Source organism: Cyprinodon tularosa, unplaced genomic scaffold (genome assembly GCF_016077235.1).
Source record: "Cyprinodon tularosa strain WSP-4 unplaced genomic scaffold, ASM1607723v1 ctg668, whole genome shotgun sequence".
Lineage (NCBI taxonomy): Eukaryota > Metazoa > Chordata > Actinopteri > Cyprinodontiformes > Cyprinodontidae > Cyprinodon > Cyprinodon tularosa.
Window position 1 is genome coordinate 286973 of NW_024039416.1, and position 19177 is coordinate 306149.

Here is a 19177-nt window from a genome sequence, read left to right on the forward strand (position 1 = left end):
ACTTTTTTCTCACACTGAAATAAAAAAATTGAAAAACCAGTTAACCTTTATATTTTTCCAGTGGAAAAAAAAAGTTAACTGATTTTTTTTATTTTACTTCAGTATATAATGGGAAAAAAATTTAGAATTCTGACTTTAATCTCAGAATTCGGACTTTTTTCTCAGAATTCTCACTTTTTTATTGTCAGAATTCAGTCAGAATTCTGACTTTTTCCCATACTATACTGACATAAAATAAAAAAAATTGTTGTTGTTTTTTTCTCCAATGGCCCGTATCCTCTTCCGTATCTTCCGTATGTTATTGATATAAAGTAGATTTATTTATTTGTTAGTATGTTGTCATTTTCTAAACCAATCCAGACCAGCAGGTGGCGGTAATGCACTGATTGTTTTCCATCAGCCAATAAAATTCCCTCCATAAAGAACATAAAAGCAGCCGCTCTCTCAGGTGAGACATCTTTCCCTTCATTTAAGGTCATCATTTGGAGCCTCGCGGCGGCTTCGTGTCCCACCTGAGCTCGTGTCATTCCGGATTTAAAAAAAAAAAAAATACAAGCAGACGCATCCGTCTTGTTTCATCACCTGCTCGCGCGCACGGCGGCCGATTTTTACCGCAGTGCATCCGCAGCATCCCGCGCTGCCGCTGTGGCGTCAGAGACTAAAGCCTCCGATCCGAGAGGAGAAGCCCTCCGAGCGGCTTCCTGCCTGCCTTCCTGCCCGGCCTGCCTGCCTTCCTGCCCGGCCTGCCTGCGATGCCCGCGCGGCGGAGCTTCCAGCAGCAGGGGGTCATCAGATAGGAGCGCGCGCCTTCAGCTGCCATCGGAGGGAGGGACACCGTGTCTGGGCTTCTCTTCTTCCAGAGCTGCAGGCCTTTAAGCACAGCTGCGGGTTTTTTCCTGATCGTTCCCACCAGAGCAGCCTGCGGTCTGAGTTCTGTATTTAACCCGGTAGCATCACACTGGTAGCCATCAAAGAGCTTTATCTGATCCGTTTATGCATTAGCATGTGAGTGTTGCAGAGTAATCAGTAGCTGTTGCATGTTGCACATTTAAAGATCCATCTCTTTGGCTCTAATGACCCTCTGAGACCTCAGGGACAACACAGCTCAGGGTGTGGATGTGGAGGACACTGTGAGGCTGCAGATATCAGGAGAGATCCGCTTGGAAGGAAGAGTCCTCAGGCTGGACTGCAGACCCAGAGCTGAGCCCTAAGCAGCAATAATCTTAGGTAAAGGCACAGGAACCAACAGGAAGCCAAAGATCATCAGATCCCCTGAGGGCCAGGAACCAGTTTGCACTTCACTTCACTTTGCATGTTCAGCAGCTGAAGGAGCTGCAAATCTTTCTGCCTGCACCTCATTTATAATCTACAGACAAGCTTTTTAAATCCAGTCCTACAGCAGTCAGCAGATCCAGGTTAGAAGTGCTGAGTTAGTGACAGCATGGCCCCTGTAGCCCCCCTGCTGCTCATCTCTCTGCTCTGCGGCCTGTTTGGTGAGTCCTGCTGCTCTCTGGGCATCCTTTGCTGTTTGCTTTTGTTCTCTGCATCATAAGTCCTGCATCTGTCTGTAAACAGTGGACCGCGGTGAAGGCGCCTGTGCAGAGGTGGACTCCGACACGGAGGCGGTGGCGGGCAGAGGTTTCAAACTGGGCTGCATTTCCTGCAAAAAGAGAAGCGAGGTGCAGGCATCCGCCACCGTGGAGTGGTTCTTCAGTCCGACTGGGGAATCTGACTTTAAACCGGTGAGCTCAGTTCTGACTCAGCCTATCAAGGTAATAAAGAAGAGAAAAGTTATGCAACGGGACATTTATAGATAGATCAACATTTCTCCAAAGGCTCCACTGTGTGTCAGCTGCTTCACTGCACATCTCCAGATATATGGAGAGAACTTTACTCCATTATTGTTGCAAAGAGCACGTTTTCTAAACCGTCATTATTATTTTATATTTCTATTTTTTCACTTTTTCATATTTTATATTTTCAAATTGTGTTTCACACATCATGTTCTCATCACTCCTGGTCTAATCCAAACGCGCGCTCTTGACCAATGAAAATGCTCATGCTAACGTCCACTAGATCGATCGAAAGGCGCCATTGCTTCTCACTCCAGAGGAAAGGCCGCTCTCGATCTGAACAGAGTGATCTGTATTCTGCAATTTGAAAAGCTCAGTTTAAAAAAAGACATTTATAAAAATAAACCCTGTAAAGATAAACTAGAAATAAAAGTTTGAAATGATATAATTTGAAAAAAAAAAAAACGACAAAAAAATTTGAAAAAATCTGTAAAGAAAATTTGAAAAAAATAAAACTGATATAGAATATTGAAAAAAAAATTTAATTATAGAATTTCACAAAAACAGATAGATTGAAAAAATAAAACCTGTAAAGAAAAAAATTAAATAAAACTGAAATAATATAATTTGGGAAAAAAAAGCTAGATAAAAAAAATCTGTCAAGAAAAACTGAAAAAAATGTATAATATAATAAAAAAAAAATAAATAAAAAAAAATTATTGAAAAAATAAAATGAAAGAAAACAGCAAAGTTACTCTTGAAACTTTTATTTTTGATTGAGAAGTTCTTTCTGGATTGTTTTTTTCCCCTCAAATTTACATTTCTAAAACATCTTTGTAACAAAAAATTGAAAAAAAATTCACTCCATAAACCGGCTTCATGACACATTCCTGTTCTGATCACCTTTTTATTCCAGTTACCATGGAAATCTGCTAGCAGGAGGTAAATGCTGGTTCAGGAAAGCCTTTAAAGGTGCTTGACTTCGATGCTAACAGAGGTAGCATGCGTATAGAAAAGGCCACAGTTTGAGCAGCAGGAGGCGGGAATTTAACTCTGAGATAATTTATACAGTCATTGGCTACAACCTGACAGGAGAAAAACAGAAGAAAACTGTCTGATATTTTGACATGTTTATTTTTTCATCTCCAGACCCAGAACTTACCTATGGGATATTTATATATATATATATATATATATATATATATATATATATATATATATATATATATATATATATATATATATATATATATATATATATATATATATATATCTTTTCTCCTTGTTTTTGTTTTTCCTTTCCTTGCAGTTTCTATAAATCTGTAAAACTCCCTGCATGAAAAATAATAAAGATATTTACATGCATTAATCAAGCGGAACACTATGGCGATAGCCGTTCTGCTCCACTTCTGAAAGCAAAATCTGTTGGCCTCTTTTTGTGGCATTAAGACAATTATTCTTATTACCACATTGCCAGACAGAACACAGTCCTTATTTGTGCACATTAATTATGTTTTTGATAAAAATCCTTTGGCTAAAATGCCATCAGAACGCTGATAATATTAAGTGTGTCTCAGCCCCCCCCTTCAGTGTCCACCATATTGGATCAGTCCATTTGCTGCACATGTTCAGAAAGGTCCAAACAGACAGCAGCAAACCATTTGAAAACAAACCATTCAAAGAGCAGTGTTGCCAACTTAGCGCTTTAGTCGCTATATTTAGCCACTTTTCAGACCCCTCTAGCACTTTGATTTCTAAAAAGCTCCTAGCGCCAAATCTAGAGACTTTTTTCTGCTACTGGAGACTTTGGAGACAACATCTAAAAGCAGCGAACTCTGCTCTCCAGAGCGAGTAGATTGGTAACCCCGCCTCCTGCTCTCCTCTATCTTGTCTGCTGTCATGATTCATGCAGCTATTATTTCATCCAAATGAAAAATGGAGAACAGATAAGCAGATCATGGCTTGTCTACAGTGAAAAGAAGGACTGGGTTATTTACTTTGGCCTTTTTGGAAACACAGGAAGGAGCAATCAGCTAAGTGAGCTTAGTGCTTCTCTATCTGTAGAATGGGTCTGTTCTATGTGTTGTCTTCTCCATTCAGAGGGCCCCCTGCCTGTCTTTGCCTAGGGCCCCAAATTTCCTAAATCCGCCCCTGAGTATTTTAAAAATACAGAACATTAATAGGCTTCTGTTTAAACATGGGAAAAGTGAAAAATCCTGCTAAGATTGATGGTTGGGGTTAATAAACTGAGCAGGTTTTGGAGGTATTTTGGGGAGGAAACCTGAGGTAGAAACCTGACCGTGGCTCCGGATGTTTGTCATATCTGGATCAGTTTGATGCTGATGAACCTCCATCTGTGCTGAACCCCCAGATCTACACCTACAATGAGAACGGCCCCTCTATCGAGCACGATCAGTTCATGGACCGCATCGACTGGAATGGCAGCAAGAGAAGCAACGACATCCAGGATGCTTCCATCTACCTGTTCAACGTCACCTTCAACGACTCGGGCACCTACCAGTGCTTCCTGTACCGCACCCTCATCTATACCAACAACGAGTACCAAGACGAAATCAGCAAGGTGGTGCACCTGACCGTGGTGGCCAAAGGTACGATGTACGACGCCGTCATGAAGCGTTCAGCTTCCGTCGGCGCTCTGTGACGCTCTAGATCTAGATCTCTTAAACAGGATCATGTTGGGGGCCATTTACAGAGTTTTGATGGCCCCCAGCAACGACTGAAGAATGTTGGAAACCTTGGGCCTGATGCAACAACATCTTCTTATTCTTGTCGTAAATTTCTCTTTTCTCCTACAGTGGGTTTTTAAGAATACGACGCGAAAGATTTAACAAACGATCCTCCTAAACGGGATGCAGTCCGCCTGTGCTTAAGAGAGCACGCCTTCCCGAGAAACGTAAATCTGCATAATTACCGCGCAGATACTGCCTTATAAGCAGAGATGGCAAAAGTACTCACTTTCCGTACTTGAGTAAAAGTACAGATACTTGTGTTAAAAAATACTCTGGTAAAAGTGGAAGTACTGATTCAACTTCTTTACTCAAGTAAAAGTAACAAAGTACAGGCTTGTAAATCTACTTAAAGTATAAAAGTAAAAGTAGAAACCACTTTTTTCATGCCGTTGCCTACATTTTAAATGGATGTCTGCCAATAGGACTAGATCTCCGTTGTGTTCATTTTCAATCATCTCGTCGTCCATGCTACTATGCTAACGCCACCGCCACCAAGCTGCAATGATTTGCCGCCAATGAATACCGCCGAATCTGTCGATTCATCTTGTAGTGGTGCGTCAAATGCAACGTAGATTCCCATCCAATTAGATTGAATTTGGTATTGATGACGTGAAAAATAATAACGGTAACTCCATTGAAATGATTCAAAACTAAAGTAACGAGACAATTTTTTAAAATGTAAGGAGTAGAAAGTACAGATATTTGTGTAAAAATGTAAGGAGTAGAAGTAAAAAGTCGCCATAAAAAGAAGTAGTAAAGTAAAAATATCAGAAAAATCTACTTGAGTACAGTAACGAAGTATTTGTACTTCGTTACTTACCATCTTTGCTTATAAGACTATGAATAGAAACAACGTTGGAAACCAGTCGGGAGAAGAACAAAAACATCTTTTCCTCTGAGAAAAGCCTCCAGAGCAGTGTTTTGCTCTTCTTTCAGTGAAGAAATACTCTGTAATTCCCATAAAACTTGCTCGATAGCCACGCTAACGCTAGTTTCATCGGCTGAAGCCGCCATGTTCTTTAAACTGAACTGTCGCGCTTCTCGTTGCGTCACACCTCAACCCGCCTCAAAGCCAACGCTGATTGGACGTTCGTTTGGTGAACGGCTCCAAATTTTCTTTAACGGAGAGTCTCCAGACTGATCTGCGAGTGAAACCTGATCTCACGAAGCTAGGGGAGGGTTAGCTCAAAGGTCCAAAGGCAGAATGGGTCAGGATCAGGCAATCAGAATCACTCGGGAACGCTAGAGAACTCTCACCAAAGGCTTGAATAATCTGGCCCTGATGGCCGGTCTGAAGGCTGGTTAAATAGAGGCTGAAGCAGGTGGATCAGAGGAACGTAAAGAGAACTGGGCGGAGCGAGGCAGGTGAATAAAATGAGTAATCAGGATTGTGAAAATAAAATTCTGTTTTCTTCTCGATTCAGAGGGCCCCTGCCTGTCTCTGCCTAAGGCCCCAAATTTCCTAAATCCGCCCCGACTATAAAGTCCACTATATAGTCCCCTCTCTGACGGGGCAAAGAGCCTCGAAATAAACGCAGCAGGCTCCATTTTCAGTCGGCTTCTTTAGATCCAGCTGTTTTTTCAGATTTCCTGCAAAATGTGTGATTCGGTTTCCGTTTTTCTGTCTGCAGCCAACAGAACCACAGCTTCCATCGTGTCGGAGGTCATGATGTACGTGTCCATCATCGGGCTGCAGGTCTGGCTCCTTATAGAGATGATTTACTGCTACAGAAAGATCGCTGCGGCCGGGGAGGAGGCCCTACGAGAGGCGGCGTGAGTGTTTCCATCTCCGCTCGCAAACCCGCAGAAAATTCACTTTTTTTTTTTTTACACGTAGTTTGGAGGTCATTGTTGAAGGCTCGATTTTACAGAAACTAAATATTTAGTTTGCAAACTATATGTTTAGCCAAAACTAAATATTTATTGAACAAAAAAAAAATTGCAAAATAACTATTTAACTCCAAAATAAATGTAAAAAAATAAGATTTTTAAAAATGAATGAATGACACAGTGAAAAAATTATTTGGAGAGAAAAAAAACTTGTAATTTTTCTCTTAAAATATGCTGAATAACCATAAATATTGCTCCTAATTTTTGACTGTTTAACTTTACAAGCAGCCCCCAATTACGGAGCCCCTAAAGGGACATGGAGGGGGAAAAAATAACTTTTGCGAGATCCTACAATACTTTTGCGAGAACCCAGAAATAGTTTTGCAAGATCTCGCAAAAGTATGGCGGGATCTTGCAAAAGTTTATTTTTTGCGAGATCTCGCCATACTTTTGCGAGATCCCGCAAAAGTATTGGGAGATCGGGCAAAACTTTTGCAAGATCTCGTAAAAGTTAATTTTTTGCGAGATCCCACAATACCTTTGCGAGATCCCGCAATAGTTTTGCGAGATCCCGCAATACTTTTGCGAGATCTTGCAAAACTATTGCGGGATCTCGCAAAAGTTTATTTTTTGCGAGATCTCACTATACTTTTGCGAGATCCCGCAATACTTTTTCGAGATCTTGCAATACTTTTCGAGATCGGGCAAAACTATTGCTGGATCTCGCAAAAGTATTGGGAGATCAGGCAAAACTTTTGCGATCCCACAATACTTTTGCGAGATCCCGCCATAGTTTTGCGCAATCTCGCAAAAGTATGGCGGGATCTCACAAAAAATAAACTTTTGCAAGATCCTGCCATACTTTTGCGAGATTGTGCAAAACTTTTGCGAGATCTCGCAAAAGTTTATTTTCTGCAAGATCCCGCAATACTTTTGCGAGATCCCGCCATACTTTTGCGAGATCGCGCAAAACTATGGCGGGATCTCGCAAAAAATAAACTTTTGCTTTTATTTTTTCCCTCCATGTCCCTTTAGGGGCTCCGTACCCAATACCTTTATGCTCGCCAATAATAAGTCACAAAACATCCATGTGAATCTTTTCAGCTTTAAAATGTTCTCATCTTCCCTCCGACTGAAACCCGCCTCCTCTGATCAGTGTCTAACTGTCATCTTTGTTTTTCTCATGTTTTTCTTGCAGGAATGCAGAGTATTTAGCGATCGCCTCGGAGAGTAAAGATAACTGTGCAGGAGTGCAGGTTGGAGAATAGCACAGGTGAGACCTGAACGTTCTGCTCATCAAATATCAACCAAACCCTGAAATTTTTCTGTATTTAAAGGAAAAGTCCGGTCAGCAGGAATAATCAATGGATCATTATTTATAACTAAAATCGCCGATACCGCACCGTGACGTCACTAACCAGTAGGTGGCAGTAGTGTTCTTTGACAAACATGGATGCCTCCAGTAAAGCACATTCACATGAAAATTACTCTGAATTAAAAACACTGATCATTTATTGAACAGGATGGAATCATTTCAGATTTAAAGAACTTTCAGAAGTTTGGATTCTGAATATGAGCGACTTTTCCTTTAACATCTAGAGAATAAAATAAACGGATGTGGTGCAAACTATGAGGATTTGTTTTGTGTGTTTGTTTCCTTATTTTCTGTGGCCAGTTTTAGTGTGAAATATGGCTGCAACTAATGTTTATTTTGCAAATCAATTATTCTGTCGATCATTTTTTTGATTAATCAGTTAGTAATCAGATAGTTAAAGGTTCCTTAAAGACGCAGCGCAGACTTTGTGACCTAAAGAGTTAATGCATACGAGTTATTTTAAACGATTCCTGGGCTAATATACAGCGACTGACGCTATCCATGCTACCAGCGGGGCTCCCCTCTTCAAATAGCCACTATGTAAGTTAGGAGAAGACGCACCGTCGTTGGCCAGGTCATGTGACCTGGAAGAGCCTATGGCTCTTATATCGTCATGGAGATCTACTATTTTTCCGGCCGCTCGACTACTGGTCATGGCTGAGGCAAGGAGAAAGTTTAAACCTTCTGAGGCTAAAGAGAGAAAACATGAAAGGGATCAAGGACCTGGGATCTGGAGTATAGAGGCTCTTAAACCTGCCTAAACTCTAAAAAGCAGGATTTATACCAAGATTGTAAAAAAATATGTATAAATATAAAAAAATTCATTTTTGTCAATCTGCTCTATCCAGAACTCCTCAAACTTGAGCTAGATACATTTTGTTTATTTAATAAATATTGAATTTGGAGCTAAATATTTATTTAACAAACTAAATATTAAGTTTGGAGCTAGATATTTAGTTTAAAAACTAAATATTTAATTTGCAATACGCTTAATAACCATATATGTATTGCTCAAAATTTTTGACTGCTTAACTTTACAAACGGCCCCCATATGCCTCCGGCCCCTTAGCACCGGGGGCTTTCTGAACAGCCCTGGTGTTCCGCCTGTAGCAGCTAGAAGATGCATTAACCCCCAAAATGAGTCCAGATTAAAGATTTTCATTAAAACAATCCAATCATCCATCACCGCCTGACAATGAGGGAAAAGAAAAAGGAAACTAAACTGATCATTTGTGCACACGCTGTACCGCGACTGCACGACTATCTGCCCTGCAGGCATGGATGGACTGGGAGTCCAGGGCTGCTGGTCAGCCTCATTCATTACTTATACAGGTTAATCATCTCATTATCTCGAGAAATCAATAACTGTTTTCTCGTGATAACGACATAATTATCTCGTTATCACGAGAAAACAATATATTAGGGCCAGGCTGGAGATTTTTTTTTCTTCTATTTCGAGAATAAAGTTATAACGTTACGAGAAGTTGGAAAATTATGAGAATAAAGTCCTAAAATTACGAGAATAAATTTTATGACAACTCCTCCAAGAAGCCCTTTCTTCCCTAAAATGAGGAATGTGGAGCATCATGTGAAGTTCTACTTTAGCATCGGTTTGACAAATCAGGAAATCTTTTAGCAGCAGCATCAAACTGGGCAGGATGTCAAAGTGGACTCTGGCTGCTGATTGGTGGAGCTGGTCGGACGTCATCTGCTGGGCGGAGCTCCAAGCTTTCTTTCTGAAACAGGTTGCTGTATGATGACTTTATTCTCGTAATATTACGACATATTCTCAAAATAACAAAAAATCTCTAACCTGGCCCCAATAGTAATGGTTAAACCGTGATAATGATTTAGTGTCATTATCTCGAGAAGGCAAAGGAAAAATAAAAAATGGAGAGCGATCGCTCTCTGCCTCCGTATTAAATCAAATAGAAGAACTTAAACATGAATTCAGCATTTATCTGCAGTTTGAAACACATTCGGTTTGAACAGATGCAGGTCTTCTGTGCTTATTCCATGGCTCTGTAATGCCCTTCAATGAAAATAAATGAGCATTTTACCAAATCTTGTTTTCTAATATAATAAACATCCAGCTGTAGTTCTGGTTCTGATGTCCCGTCTCTGTCCTCAGGCTTCCTCCCTGGACTGACATCTTCGCTTCCAGAGCTGAACTGCATGTCAACATCTCGTGTCCATCTCCAGCACCTGGACCCGACCTACACAGACAGCATAGAACCAGCACTGTACATAGCCTTGTGCTTGTTGAAGCATGTCGTGCACTCGTTATAGAAGCCATTATGCATTATCGTATACAGGTCCGTGTGTTATTCCCAGTCACAGAGCTTTTTGCTGACCCGTCAGCTGGGGGATGAATGAGACCCACCTCAGGCACGTTCCATACGGATCCTCACCGATTTATAAACTGTCCTTCCACTCTAACTCGTGGTTCTACACTCGGATGTAATTAAACGTGGTATTTAGAACCTCATTCTGGGTCCTGTGTCCTTTCGGTTTTATCCATAATTCACCTGCATATATAACATTTATATTCATTCTACTAAGTCCTGCTTTTTGGTTTTTATTTTTCTCATTTTGAATTTTAAAGGTTTTTGGCTTAATTTCGATTTACAATTTAAGGCAACACTAACTTTTAGCCACTAGGGGGAGACAGACGTTTTACAGTTTGGCTCCTCCTGAAGGCCACAGGCAGAAAATTCACCCCATTTTCTCTCCATTAATATGTAGTGAATAAATTATTAGTGCAAAAGACATGTTTACTAAAGATATAATTAAAAAAGATTCAAATAGATTAAATCCAGAAAGGATATTAATGTTAGCGTAACTTTATTTTGTCCTAATTTTTATTAAAACATTTTTCAGATGAATTTTTATGTCTTTCAATTGCAATTTCCAGATTACATTCTCTCTAAACACTAGCTTTTGACCAATAAAAAATTTATAAATGTCCAGCAGACCAATAGAAATTAAGTCTTTGCTCCTGTCTCTAATCCAGAGGTCACAGATTAGCGGACTGCGGTCCGGATCCGGACCCACCTGCTGGCTAATCCAGACCCAACCTGATTTAAAACATTTATACCGCATGTTGCTCCAACAATTCTCTAACTTCACTTGCTCCTTTTCTCCCGTTAATACGGTAAAGCCCTGGGGAGCGTCCGGCTCCAGGCTGCACGTGATCCAAATGAGCCAATGAGCTGTCAGTCTGGGTTGCTGCTGCTGCTACTTTTAGACACAGCAGGCAAACCTGTGGCAAGCCGGGCGATGGGAAAGAAGGAGAAGACCATGAGAAAAAGAGAGCAGAGAAAGTGTGGACTGCTGGAAGAACTGCGGTGAACTGGTGAAAGAAAAGTGAAATGGCGTGCTCAAAGATGACCCTGCACATTTAGAGGATGTTTGGCTCAACCTGCTGCTGTGAAGCAGGATTCTCCACCATGAACAGAATCAACAATAAATCTGGATCCAGGCTCAAAATGAGCACCTTGATATGAGCTTGAGAATGGCTTAGTCTCCGGTTAAACCCAGGTTTAAAAGAAAGAAAAAAGAAAGAAAATAATCAGTTCAGATGTTTTATAAATAAAACTGAAGGAAATCATCTATATACCAAACTGAAAGATTGTTGTTCTCTTTTTTTAAACATATTTTTTATTTAAAACTTCTATGTATCACATGGAAGCATAAAAACCTCATGTTATTTCAGTGTTAAATTCTGTTTAGGGTAACATAATTAAAAATGTCTCCAGACCTTCACTACTTATTGATTTTCTTTATTCGATTTTTAATTGGTCACCCCTCCTCTAGAGGAGAATTATTTCTACAAAGCTTCATTCCACAACAACCAGGAAGTATTTAGAGAAGCTTTATTTTCCTCAGGTACAAGAAGGGACCCAGAAAGGGAGTGAGAAATCGACCAAACCAAAAAGAAACTGAAGAACCGGAGCCCAGCGGATCTAGACTCAGGAGTCTGTTAGAAACCAAGCGGATGCTGCATGTTGCTCTCAGAGCTGCAGCACGCAGTCTGTGCCGGGGTACGCAGGCAGGCTGAGCTGGTACTTCTTCTCCAAGGCCGCCGGGACGAAGCGTCCTCCCAGGAAGTGGTAGCGTCCTCGGAACAAGGAGGCGGATTTCTTGGGCGCCGTCAGAGAGATGAGAGTGTCGGGCTGGAGGCCGTCTGCGCTGCCTTGCTCCACATCCCAGCCTTCAAAGGAAGAAGAACGGGGATCAGGACATGGAGCGTAAAGGTCAAAGGTCATCATCACTTAGGTCGGGTCTGAAGAGTCCTGATGTGAGCAGATCATTAATATTCTACTTTTTAACCACTAGGGGCACCAGAGCTGTACCTTTCAGGCTGATAACAGCTCTCCGGTGTCTCTGAATCAGCGGTTTTCAAACTTTGAGGAAAAAAATAAAGTGTTCATGCAGCTTATGTCAACATAAAGCTTAATCATTTAATAATCGGATTGTTAACGATTCTTTAAAGCAGAAAGGATTTAAACGTATTTATTTTCTCAGGAAATACATTAATAACCTTTGACACATTGTAGTTTAGTACACTTACTATTTTTAGGGAAGGAAAAACTTTATTTAGTTTTTTTTTTTTACAAAGTAAAATTCGAAGCGACCTGCATGTATATCTGGTGGAACAAACGAGCTGATGGTTCGGATCCGGTAAAGACAAGCTTGACCCTCCTACTTCCTGGAAGGAAATTAGGTGTTTTTTTTTTATTTTTTATGAGGCTTTTCCCCTCGATTCTAAAATTTGGTCTGGGTCGGGGGTTTTATCTACATGTAGAAGAAGGAAAAATGGCTGTTTCAAATATATGTAAAACTCTGGATTGAATCCTTCATCAGAGAACCAGAAATGTGATCATTAACGCTCGGGGCTAACAATCGTTAGCTTAGTTAGCTCTGGTGTTTAATGGGCGCTCCGACTGACGGAAAGCGGCGCTTTAAGGAGAGCCTAAAAATGTAAAATATCTCAAATGAAGCTAATGCTGGGGTCAAATGATACTTGGTGCTGCTTAAAGTTTAATAATTCTAGTGGTTCCTAGAATTTCTAAAGTAGAATGGGAGGCAGATCTTTTAGTTATCAGGCTCCTCTCCTGTGGAACCAACTACCAGTTTTAGTCCGTGAGGCAGACACCCTGTCTACTTTTAAGGCTAGGCTTAAAACTTTCCTTTTTGATAAAGCTTCTAGTTAGAGTGGCTCAGGTTATCCTGAGCTATCTCTATAGTTCTGCTGCTATAGGCTTAGACTGCTGGAGGACATAGGGACCCCTTTTTCATCATTCTGCTTCATTCTATCTCTATTCTCCCACTCTGCAGAATCTGTTAGTTCAATCTCTACGTTCTGCTCTCTCTGCTTTTTCTCATAGTAGCTTCATCTGGTCTGTTCCTGTTTGGCTGTGACTCCATCCTGGAGAGAAATATCAGCTGTGCTGCTGCCATCAACACCCTTGTTTCTAGATGTTGGAGCTTGGCCTGTTTTCCAGTGTAGTCCTGTTTCTCTGACTGTGACTAACTGGATGTGCTCTCTTCATCCTCTGACATGGGAGCTGGCTCGGAGCTCGTCTGCCTGGCTGTGTGTTTCCTGGACGGGGCCGCCTGTGGAGCTGGTTGACAGTTGCCTTTTGTATCTATGCTTCTTTTTCTATGTCTGCTTCTGTCTCCTTGAACCCCAGTGGGCCTCAGCAGATGGCCGCTCACACTGAGCCTGGTTCTGCTGGAGGTTTCTTCCTGTTCAAAGGGAGTTTTTCCTCTCCACTGTCGCTACAAGCATGCTTAGTGTGAGGGATTGCTGAAGAGTCAATGAGTCGATGCAATCAGCTGGTTTTCCTTAGATAGAAAACTTTGAATCAATCTGACTGGATGATCTGGTGAACTGGAAAGTGGCCTGAGATGACATGATGTGAATTGGAGCTATAGAAATAAACTGAATAGAATTGAGTTAAACATTCAAACATGTTAAAAAACAAACTGAACTAGAAAAAGCTGTTTCGGAGAAACATCAAAGTGGGAATGCTTTTGCTGAATGAAAAAAGCTGAAATTACCTGAAGAACATATGAAAATGTGATAGGAAGTCATCAGAAACTTCAAACTGCAGAAAACAATTGAATCATCTGAAGATTTTGTAGGGTAGAATCATTTGGCAGTAAAATGGCAGAAACAAACTCATCTTAAAAGCTGCACAGCCCAACCATACATGATATCAAAAAATGTCTTCAATGTGGGCGCTAGAAGGGTCTTAATATAATGTCTCCCAAGTTTCTAGAAAAATGTATAAAGAAATTTTGAAGGGGGGCCACCTACTGCCCAGAAACATGTCAGGCATGTCATGAATTAGCAGCAAACAGAAAAGCTTAATTCCTGTCCAGAAACAGAGCAGAATGAAGCCAAAGTTCACAACATAGGCTGAAAAGTATGAAATTAGCTGAATCAGAATAGAAATTACAAAGAAAAACTTGAATCTTATCTGGTTGAAGAAAAAATAGTAGCTTAAGGATGGGAAGTAAAATGTTGAGGAAGATGGTATTGAATAAGTATCAAAATTTTGAAATCATATGTGGAAATGTCAAGACTTGGCAAAACAATTTGAAATGATTTAAAATGTGTTGGTTGATCAGCATAAAGAAAACAGTGTCATCCTTAGAGGATTGAAAATCTACAAACCTATGTGCAAGACTGACCATGAGAAGCAGAGGAAGGACAGAGAGAGAAGCTTATAGAAAGAGAGCTAATACCACTTAAGGAGCTGAATTTATCAAAAAATTTTATCTGCATGTTACGAGCCGCTGTGTTGATGACAGCACCGTTGGCAGGCTTATTTAAAGCCGTTTGGTCCAAGTTGCCTTAAACTGACAGCCGACCGACAGCCAAACAGGAAGTGGTGGTTTTCTCCTGACCTGATGGGATGTCGATGCTGGCGATGGGGGCCGTGGTCTTCTTCAGAACATCCAGGATGGAACCGAAAGGTTCTCGCACGGCTCCCTTAAAGCTGAAGCCGAAGATGGCGTCGACCACCAGGTTGTACGCTTCATCGATGACCTCAGCCTGAGGAAACAGAGGAAACAGGATCCGGTTCTTTCAGGTCTAAAGCTACGGTTAGCATCAGCGAATAAATGATGACGGGTCGGATCCCACCTCTGGCATTTCGGTCAGGAAGGGGATCTCCATCTTCTCACACTGCGTGGTCAGACCCTGGAACAGCGGTTTGTTTGGCCTCTTAGGGTACAGGATGGTGGGCTCATAACCCTGCAGCACAAACATTTCATTCTCTTCAGCACCTTTAACCCGACACACACGCCTCACCACAGCCGGTGAGAAGTTAAATTCACTCACAAACAGCTTGAGGTGTCGAGCGCAGACCAGACCGTCGCCGCCGTTGTTTCCTGGTCCACAGATGACCAGCAGAGAAGGTTTGGCTTTGACCAGAGAAGAGAGCGGGTACGCCTGCAGGGAAGCAAAAAACAAACTAACAGAGAGACAAAAACTAGCACCAAGGACAGCGCCGCCATTAGCCTGCAGAACCAGGACCACAGAGGAACCAGGTCAACTCGGTGCTGAACCCGATCAGAACGTTTATCTGCAAATCAGCGCCATCTATGGGGGGAAATTAGTGCCATTATTGTTGGAAAAAAATAAAATTAAATTCTAAATGGAAACTGGGAAAAAGCACATTTTGTACCTTGAAATTTGGAATAAGGAAGGAAATAAAAGAAAAAAGAAATTGTCTTCGGATTTGGTATTTTTTTTATTTTATTTTCACAAATTTTTGACATTTCGTTTTATTTTATTTATTCCGACAACTATTTTTACAAATGTTATATGTTCAAAATTTGTTTTTAATATTTATAAACGTTTTTTTTTCTTTTTCCAAATTTCTCTTTTTCAGATGGAGTTTTATGAATCGCTTTTTTTTTCAAACTGTGTTTTCTGGATCATCAAACTCTCTTCACTTTCAGCTTAATCTAAACTCCTTGTTTTGTTACTTAGAATTAAAATGTTTAAATTCTCAGTGAACTTTAAACCTTTTAGTCAGAGCACCTCAGACCCAGAGGATCTAGGCGCTGCACACTGCAGCCCAGCTGCTCCCTGAATAATGAGTTTAATGTGAAATGCAAAAGCTGTCTGACCCGTGTGATGGCGGTGGCGCAGCTGAGTCCAGCCAGCTCCATCAGCTGATCCACGCTGAAGCCGTACTCACTGAAGAGCTCCTCGTCGATCTTCTGGGCCTCCTCCTGCCTGTGAGGAGTCCACAGCTCAGCTCCACACCTTCAGCAGGTCGGTTTTCACTTACAAACACACTCGTCGTGACCTTACCCGAGGTATTTGACGGCGTGGGCCATCGTAGATGCTTCTCGGCTGATGAAACAGTTCTTCTTGAGGCGGTCAGCTGCAGCAGAAGAAGAACATGTCCCCGTTTGAGAGAGAGAAGCCGCGGCTCGTGAGGTCACCAGAAAGCCGATCCCAAGCAGAGCCCGGACGTTCAACATCCAGAGACGGATACGAGATCTTGGGAGGAGAAGACGACCGAGGAGAGTTTACTTTAAAAGATATTTGAGAGACCCTGCAGCTGCATCCCAAAGAGAAAACTACAGGAGATCAAGAAGATTATGTTGAGTTCTCATCTTATCTTTCATTCATTTGGAGGAAAAATATTGAATTAAAGGAGAAGTCCAGTCATATTCAGATTTCATTTTCTGAAAGTACTTTAAATTAGGGGTGTAAATAACCCCCATCATGGTGATTTGATTTAGTATCAATTTCCTGACCCAACGATTCGATTATTTTCTATACTCAAAAATACATCATCTTCTTTTTCCTCTGCCATGTCTGTCTTGCCTACTGTTTACACGAGTGTGTGTGTGCAAGCGGACAGAGGTTAGTGGCTAAAGGAAGCAAGGTATGAGGGCAAAATAGGTAAAATAGAATTACGTCCAGGAGCAAATGGATGAAAATAGACTGGAGGGGGAAAAAAACATGAATCAATTCTCTTGCGGTCGATGCATCGATATAAAACGATTATTATTTACACCCCTACTTTAAATTTTAAACGATTCCATCCTGTTCAATAAATGATCAGTGTTTTTAATTCAGAGTAATTTTCATGTGAATGTGCTTTACTGGAGGCATCCATGTTTGTCAAAGAACACTACTGCCACCTACTGGTTAGTGACGTCACGGTGCGGTATCGGCTGTTGATCGAGTCCCAGTGCTGTATCTGGTGTTTGTCACAACGCGCTATTATCCAAGTCATCTTGAAAACATTCTTCTTCCAAATGTTGGCTACATATTACAGGTTTTTTCTCTGGCCAGAAGTTCGATGGCAAATCCTCCCTCTTCAAGTTGGCGATCCAACGACCAACCCGTCCGTGGAGGATCAGGAATCAGAAAGGTGGAATAACTCTTTTTTTCACTTTTACCCGATGTATTCCAGCATCCAGCTGCCATGCACGTGGGCATTGTCAGTTTCACTATAGCTCTGGTGAATTTCAATGGTGAAGTCCTCTGGAAATCTTCAATAATTGTTGTTGATTGCAGATGTGTCTAGTAGTTCCCATTGATTTAGCTTGGAAAGCGGGGAGAATGGCGCTAGGCTTACCGCACCGTGACGTCACTGCTGGAAGATGGCAGGAGGGAGGGGCTACTATATTTGGGAAAAAAAGGCCGCTCCTAGACTCAGTGATTGCGACAAAAATTCTTATTTACTGATTAAAGCTAAATTCATTAAATCCCTGCGAACATATTAGTTTTAGGTATAAATATTGATCCATTGATTATTCCTTGCTGACGGGACTTTTCCTCTAAAAAGTGACAAAAAGACATTTCCATTTACAACAAAGTAAGGGTAAAAGACAGATATCTGATTAGATCATGTTAATAGCGGTGAAGCAAGCTTTACGAGGAAACAGGGAAAGGAGGATCCAACCCGTCAAGAACAATCGGCAGGAATAATAGGAGAAATGTACTTTATGGAAAAACTGACACATCGTTTGAGACTTCAGCAAACTCAAATGGAAGAAAAGTGGATGAAATGAAAAACATTCAAGACAGCGACAAAATTAAAGAACTAGATAAACCAGATGGGACAAAGGTAAAATGCAGAAATGGCTCCAAAGCAAAGGTTGTATGTTATGTTGAATGTGAAGTTTTCATGTACATTGTGTATGTAAACTGTGAAAAATACTAATAAACAGTTAATTTTTTTTTTTTTTTAAGTGATTTCCATTGGAGGAAGGAAGCAGTGGGAGTGAAAATGTTCATGATCTCATCCTCAAATGAATAAATATTGATGTTGATTAAACAATCCCTGTCCTTTACTTTATAACAATCAGATAAATTAACCAGCAAGAAAAACAAAACAACTTTAAAACCTTAATAAATGTTCCTATAAAGATAATAAAAATTATTAACTGCTCAAATAATAAATTAAAATCTGTATTTAAAAAAACTGTGCTCAAAATAAAGCAAAATACCATTAATTAAGTAAAAATGAATATTTATTTATTTCACTTTAAAATACTGTTTGATTTTAAAAGTGAAACTATCAGATAACATATTAACATTAATTTGAGAAAATGTATTTTCATTGTAGAAATGAAAAATAACTATTAAAATAGCCGCCTAATTAGACCTGGTTAAAAATAAATCACTATTAATAATAATAATACCAAACTATGTGTTTAATAAAACTATCAAGTAAATATATGAAACTAACACCCAATTTAAATTAAAATTTCCCTCTAAATGTTCCTTAAAAGAAGCATTTTCACACCCCGTTTAAAAAAAAACCTTATTTGATGTTTTAAAGACATTAGCTGGTCTGTAGCTGTTAAAGTTTTCATGCTAACAGCTGTTAGCCACCGATGGTTTCTGACTTTTAACATAAATATTGTTCGGTGACTGAATTTGGTCTTTAGAAATAAGTTCTGAGGTGTTTAAAACAAAGTGGACCAACCTAAAGCCTGGTGAAGATCAGCAGGAGTTCTGCAGCTCAGAAGGTTAGCTAGTTAGCTTAGCCCTGTGCTACGTCGGACTCCAGCCGGAAGTTTAAGAACTACATAACAGAGTAAAAGCTGCCTTTTCAAATTAAAAGCCCGTTCAGTAAAAATCCAACTCTTAACATCTGATTTAAATCTGTTTAGAAATGATAACAGACGGACAAAATATGTGCGAGTTTTGGTATTTTAAATATTAAAATGCATACAAGTGTATTTCATGATTGTAAAAGAACAAATTTATGCAAAATAAATTTTCCAAATCCTTTCTTTAACTAATAAAACTAATCCTTACAATAAGAACCGTATGTTGGGAAACGTTAATTCCATTGACAATATCTACTGTATAAATAATTCGGATTTTTTATTTATTTATTGATTTTTTTACTCCAGTAGTAGCAGAGGTGGAAAAGGAG

The 19177-nt window shown here is 40.3% G+C and overlaps 2 protein-coding genes across 2 annotated transcripts; one reads left to right on the top strand and one right to left on the bottom strand.

Annotated features, from left to right (window-relative positions):
- The first annotated feature begins 470 nt into the window (after window positions 1-470).
- Window positions 471-10236, top strand: LOC119771387 (sodium channel subunit beta-1-like). The gene is made up of 6 exons (XM_038267272.1): window positions 471-1493; window positions 1576-1742; window positions 4165-4402; window positions 6175-6316; window positions 7572-7646; window positions 9880-10236. The coding sequence occupies exons 1-5, from the start codon at window positions 1442-1444 to the stop codon at window positions 7639-7641; spliced, it is 669 nt and encodes a 222-aa protein (XP_038123200.1). The 5' UTR covers window positions 471-1441; the 3' UTR covers window positions 7642-7646; window positions 9880-10236.
- A 1278-nt stretch (window positions 10237-11514) lies between these two features.
- On the bottom strand, window positions 11515-18838 carry naxe (NAD(P)HX epimerase). The gene is made up of 7 exons (XM_038267254.1): window positions 18721-18838; window positions 16084-16275; window positions 15897-16005; window positions 15103-15213; window positions 14905-15015; window positions 14667-14814; window positions 11515-11961 (listed from the first exon to the last, which is right to left on the bottom strand). The coding sequence occupies exons 2-7, from the start codon at window positions 16254-16256 to the stop codon at window positions 11762-11764; spliced, it is 852 nt and encodes a 283-aa protein (XP_038123182.1). The 5' UTR covers window positions 16257-16275; window positions 18721-18838; the 3' UTR covers window positions 11515-11761.
- Between the last annotated feature and the right edge of the window lie 339 nt (window positions 18839-19177).

Coding starts and splice junctions, on each gene's coding strand:
- naxe (XM_038267254.1), bottom strand. CDS start 16,256: ATGTTGAACGTCCGGGCTCTGCTTGGGATCGGCTTTCTGGTGACCTCA. Junction 15,016..15,102: donor CTCGACACCTCAAGCTGTTT/GTGAGTGAATTT, acceptor TTTGTGCTGCAG/GGTTATGAGCCCACCATCCT. Junction 11,962..14,666: donor CAGCATCGACATCCCATCAG/GTCAGGAGAAAA, acceptor CTTCCTTTGAAG/GCTGGGATGTGGAGCAAGGC.
- LOC119771387 (XM_038267272.1), top strand. CDS start 1,442: ATGGCCCCTGTAGCCCCCCTGCTGCTCATCTCTCTGCTCTGCGGCCTG. Junction 1,743..4,164: donor GGGAATCTGACTTTAAACCG/GTGAGCTCAGTT, acceptor CTGAACCCCCAG/ATCTACACCTACAATGAGAA. Junction 6,317..7,571: donor GAGGCCCTACGAGAGGCGGC/GTGAGTGTTTCC, acceptor TTTTTCTTGCAG/GAATGCAGAGTATTTAGCGA.